The sequence below is a fragment of the Saccostrea echinata genome, unplaced genomic scaffold, assembly GCF_033153115.1.
Source record: "Saccostrea echinata isolate AGI-Se365-2 ecotype Australia unplaced genomic scaffold, CSIRO_AGI_Sech_v1 ptg000016l, whole genome shotgun sequence".
NCBI lineage: Eukaryota > Metazoa > Mollusca > Bivalvia > Ostreida > Ostreidae > Saccostrea > Saccostrea echinata.
In genome coordinates, this window is record NW_026889765.1 from 9,824,344 (window position 1) to 9,830,365 (window position 6,022).

Genomic DNA, 6,022 nt, shown 5'->3' on the forward strand with positions numbered 1-6,022 from the left:
TCTTCATATTTATCTTCCTCCATTTGTTCCTCCATTGGTTCCTCCATTGTATCCTCCATTTGTTCCTCCATTGTATCCTCCATTTGTTCCTCCATTGGTTCCTCCATTTGTTAAGCCATTCGAAAGGCCATTTTCTCCATTGTCTCCATTGTCGCCATTATCTCCATCGTCTCCATTGTCGCCATTGTCTCCATTGTCGCCTTTGTAGTCACATTTTCCGCTTCGGCCTTTTTTGGATCTCTCTGTAAAGTTTTGGATTGTATCATTTAAAAACTATTATGAATTAAGGAGGGATTCTGGTCTGGTTTCTGACTAGATGAAATATTCAAAGTATATTTGCTTATATGACTTATACTTTTAGATGTAAGGGATTTAAAAGATTATATTTTTCTTCCCTTATCATCATTGTACAACTTTGAATAGAAAAGGTAAACTGAGTTTTAAATCTAGCAGGGACTATATTTTTGGCGGAACGGCGGCGTTTGAAAATATCTCTTTTTCTGCTTCTCAAAATTACTACAGAACAATGAATTAAGTTCAATTTTTTTAAACAATCAAAGACTTAAAGAAATTTTCAAATGTATGTAAAGTTTATAGCAATGGATTGAAGTTTTAAAATATATCAAATAAATACGATTTTCCAAACAAACTACATTTTTTTAGCTTTAAAAGTACATTTTTGAGCAAAAAATCCGTAAAAGTGTTTTTTCTCTCTAAGTAAATGGTCAAAACTTTTTGTTTTTGTGTCAATTTGTATTTTTATATGACTACTTTACCATATATGAAAAGAGGAAAAATTCAAATATGCGAAGCATGTAAACATAACTAAAAAAATCCAAAAAGTTTGAGAAAAAAAGAGGAAATTCGTATAAGCTAATACCTATTTTATTAAATTGTTTATGTTAATTTGGTAGTATCATCAGATAAACCCTATATGGTAATATCTTTATATGCAACAGATAAACCCTATATGGTAATATCTTTATATGCAACAAGAAAAAACATTTAATCTTTTGAAATAGAAGTACGAGGGGTTTTCAAAAAGTTCGTGGACTAGCGCCATAAAATTAAAACCGCTTTAGGTACATCAATGAATTTTTACACATTTAGTTAGCATCATCTTTTCTATCTGTAGAATAAACCATAAATCATAAGTTATATTTTTTAATAAATTGATAATGTTTTTATAAGCAATGGTATGTTCAGGCGGCGCAACCTCAAACATGACGTTTTTTTTTCCTACCTGAGTGTAACTGAAAAAAAAAATCTCTTGTGATATAAGCAATTGTCATAAAAAAAAAATCCCGTAAATTGGGGCATTTGGCACAACACAATTGTTCCGTAAAATCTGTAATTTTTACCCCATTCTGTAAATTCTATGAAATTTAATCGTAAATTTTATATGGAGTGTCCAAACAATTAAAGGCTTGAAAATGACGTCAACAAGGGAGAGGGGTTTCTTTTTCCAACATTCTATAAAGTTTCGCACCTGGAAAAACTGGTATAGATCTATGGAATGTTTGAACGGGCTGAAGAAAAATAAAATGCATCCAGAGTACTCGTTTTAAATACCCAAAAAGATTCAGAGAGATGAAAAATGCACAGTTAATGTCGATTTGTAGTCAGGGTGTCAAAAGTCTGTCACGTCAAAAAGTGACGTTAATCATGTGTGGTAGAAAATGAACAAGCTTTAGAAGTATTCTGGCATAATGAAGTGAGGATCTTTCCCTATTTATGGATTCATTTACAATATCATATGCATTGAAAGCAGCTGTTCATGGCATTGTAGAGTCATATAAACAAGACGGGCTTAAGTCCTTACTTAACTCCAGGTAATCACATCAACATAAGTGTTTAAGGTAGACGGAGCGGACGTTGAAAAACAATGACGTTGTCGGACGTCATGAAACTAAACGGCGACAGCGCCGGGTGATCATATAATGTCTTTTTTATTTTAGAGTAATTTGGCAAATTGTCAACGTATCAAGCTAAAATTTTCAACATTTCTTAAACTTTTGTTGATTTATGTTCCTTATAAATTTTGTAAGCACAGACTACATAATATTAATTTTATCGCATCAGTCCACGAACTTTTTGATAACCCCTCGTAGGCATCGCATGATTGGCAACAATAATTTCTATTCTTAATGTCCAGGATAAATATAATGACCTTGACCTGACCTTGATTCTAAAATAAAACGATCAAATTTAATCGAATTGATACCATCACTTAGTGATAATGTCTCCTTGAATCTATGAAAATTTCATTAATTTTTAAATACAATAAATATGTGAAGAGTCCCTCCTTAAGAAAGAAATTTGTAGACACTTCTATTTTGATATTCCTAATATTCTAATTATTCACGCATTTATAGTAGTACAAAATAATGATTAGTATTCAAGATAATTATGACATATAATTTATTTTCTGTAGTTTCAAAGAGGAAAATAACACAATGTCAAACAATTCAGATAAGTTTATATATTCACAACATGTTAAATAATAGAAAAAAGACATACTACTATCTGCCATGACAACCATGCAGGTGATCAACAGAACAATGATAAGCTTGTTCATCTTTTTGTTGACAAAATAGACTTCTCAAACTGCAAAAAAGTAATATTTTGTAGCTTTAGTTGTCTTAGGCCACAGGCCAACTTTTCTCCCTTTTGTAGATTTTATTTTGTATTTTTTTACGTATCAGAAAGAGAGGGAGATAGAGAGATATTCCTATACTGATAATTATAATTATATCAGATAGCTAAAACCCCATAACCAATTTCAGGGAATGACTTTTTTTTTTTTTTTTTTTTTACATTTTTATACTTATAAGCTATAGTTTTAAAGATATAAATAAAACATTGAATTGTCAACGAGGGCATCACTTGCAGTTTTGTTAACAAGATAATATAAAAGCTCGATATTCTAATGCACATGCACGTATGCAATAATAATGATAATAACAATAAATAGAAAAAGTCAGTAATACGAGAACTATAATTAGTAAATAATAAATAGGAAATGGACTTACCAGGAAAATTTATCTTTAAACAATGTCAATAATAGTTGTCTTCAACATGCGAAATCTACGTTTTGTTATATTTATATAGATGTGCCTTGGCTTGATCCAAGAAGGGGAGTTTCTTATTTTGGTAATACAGTACCTTATTTTTATTCTAGCTGTGAATAATGACTATTCAGACATTGGACCGATTTTTAGCGTCATTTATCATACAAATCACATTATGCAAATATGAAAGATTTAAAAAAAAATTTTTTTGGAAAGCATAAATTTCTCACTTTTAGGTCAATGCAATGTAGATTTAAAAAAAAAGAGAGAAAAAAATCAAAATGAAAAGGATTTCAATTCCTCAATGAGAAAAAAAAGATTAAAAATTGTTCAAATTGGTTGACTTTTTAAATATGTAGAAGAAAGACAGGCAGATATATATATATATATATATATATATATATATATATATATATATATATATATATATATATATATATATATATATATATATATATATATATATATATCACAGACTTTCAGTTAATTTTAGTCATTAATATGAGATATTTCATTTTTATCACAAACATGTTTCATATGTTTCATATACCTTTTCTTTCATTTTTCTTACAAACATATTTAATATACCTTTTTTCTCCAAATATAAACTTTATTAAAGCTTTTTAATGAAAGATAGATATACATGTACTTATATGTGTATGTTTATCAGCATACTGTGAAAAATCAATAATCCCTAATTCCTAAGTACCAATAAAAAAATTTATTCATAAATTTCTGATGGTATTAAAAAAACTGATATCGATTCAAATCAACGTTAATATCTAGTAAATATTAATTAATTATTTGTTATGAATTTATACTATCGTTTTGTGTATTTTATCACTTTATAGTTCAAATGATATTATCGAGTTATATCTAGAAATCCTTGATTTTCATGGTAGTTTATGTTTTGCTATGAACAAAAGAATTTAGAATCTTTGCTAGGAACCTCTGATGTGTCTTTGTTTTTTTGTTTTTTTTTTTTTTTGTTTTTTTGTTTTTTTTTTTTTTGTTTTTTTTTTTTTTTTGTTTTTTTCTTTTTTTTTTTTAGATCTTCGGGGTCCAGTAGAGGTATGGTAGTTCATATTCAATTTAGTTGTTATTAAAAATATTGACATGTGGCTTTTAAAACTGACATATAGTTTTAAAAAATTTCATCTTTAGAAGGAGAACTATGAGATAGAGTATAAGCTGGATTACTCTTAATAGAATAAAATCTGAAAGGCAAAGAAATCTCCTGCTGTGGCCTTCAATTGACATTTAGATATATCGACGACGTTTTATCAATTGCAAATAACAATATTCGTTTTCATTCTACGTTGTGTTTTTAATTCGAAATTAAAAAAAAAAATCACGTCTGACATATCTGTTTCAAATTTGAATACATTGTATTTTACTAGAGAAAGATTTTAATGGCAAACTAACAACTGAACTTTATGATAAAGTTCTTATTTTAGACATCTCCGTTTACCCGATCATGACAGGGAGCACATTGTGGGTGTGACCTGTTGAGAGGGAAAGCTAAACCATCGCACCTGATATCACCTCTGCTTTCCCTGGTATGTGTTTGCTCTTCTCAAACTTTGTATTTGATTGGACTTTGAAAAGGATTTCTGTTCGTAGTCTTTACATTCCATTCTTCTTTTCATTTAGAATTTTTTTAATACATTCTACTTCATTTACATGTAAATACAAAAACAATAGTGCAATAATTCTCCTAAGGATTTACTTTTTTTAACAAAATTTGCAGAAATGACCGATTACAAAGTATGTACATTGTAGAATTACGAGTTCTGTTTTTATTGAAAAAGCAGTTGCCTATTATGTTCAAAAAAGCCTGGTCTTTAATTACTTGTGTTGAATGGTAGAATGGTTAAATGATATAAAGTGTTGAAAAGTCGTACGTTTTGATGCTATTGATTTCGACCATTTCCACACTGTCTTAAGAGTACCTGAAAGAGTCATGCTATTCAAAGAAATATACAGTAAAACTTGTCTAATCCGGACGCCACTGGTTCCATAGATATTTGGCGGATTATACAACATTTTGGATCAGACACATTTGAAGCAATTGAATTTACTGAATGGGGTTAAAAAATTGCATCGTATTAAACACGATTTCAGAATACACAATATCTGGATAAGACAAGTTTCCCTCTACAGACGTCATAGCTAAATTAGGGTGCTGGATTGAATGCAGAAAAGAGCAAGGCAAAAGATCTTGATTTAGGTTTTCGCATATGACAGTTATGACTCAGAGTTATTTTCTTAAACAAACTTAGTACCCTTGATATGTTATAGCCAGTACCCATCATGACGACATATTATAACTTTATTTTTCTTACCTACTGGAGGTAATAATACACAACAACAAAAAAGCTTCGGCGCAAGGGATTATCCTAATATTTAATTTTTGCATAAAAACTGTATAATGCTAAGAAGAATTTTCTATGGATTTTTAAAGCTGCTCCACAAATCCCAAGCATTTTCTCATTTGATCAGGTTTGAAGAAACATGCCAGACAATACATTTTTACCCTGTTTCAACTTAATACTTTACAAATAATGATAAAAAATCTGGGCTGTGTATATTTTTGTGCAACAATACCAGCAATCCTTGGAATATTTTGCTTCTAAATATACCTCCTTGTCAAAATGGAAATTTTTGGACATTCACTGTCATGTGAATCAGGCAGGTACAGTAAAAATATATAAACATGCTTCACTAGTCCTTGTCATGTTACTTTTCGCCTGTTCATTTAACAAATTAAAGTAAAATATCCAAGATTCAATTGAAATAACGCCCCTTTATTTTTAATTTTTTTTTTTTTCAAAAGTATTCTCTAAATCAATTCGTCATGTCAAAAGAGTTAATTACAAGAGAAATATAGGCACTGATTGATAAGAAAATAATACAGAATTACATGTAAGCTTTAAACTCTCTCTCTCTCT

The 6,022-nt window shown here is 29.3% G+C and overlaps 1 protein-coding gene across 1 annotated transcript; it reads right to left on the minus strand.

Moving 5' to 3' along the window:
• Positions 1 to 9: 9 nt before the first annotated feature.
• On the minus strand, positions 10 to 2,578 carry LOC133188128 (uncharacterized). Its single transcript, XM_061323510.1, has 2 exons — positions 2,521 to 2,578; positions 10 to 242 (listed from the first exon to the last, which is right to left on the minus strand). The coding sequence occupies exons 1-2, from the start codon at positions 2,576 to 2,578 to the stop codon at positions 10 to 12; spliced, it is 291 nt and encodes a 96-aa protein (XP_061179494.1).
• Between the last annotated feature and the right edge of the window lie 3,444 nt (positions 2,579 to 6,022).

Excerpts from the sequence above, each read along its gene's own strand:
- LOC133188128 (XM_061323510.1), bottom strand. The coding sequence starts at position 2,578 with ATGAACAAGCTTATCATTGTTCTGTTGATCACCTGCATGGTTGTCATG. Across the intron at positions 243-2,520 it reads GGTTGTCATGGCAGATAGTA|AGAGATCCAAAAAAGGCCGA; the intron begins GTATGTCTTTTT and ends AAAACTTTACAG.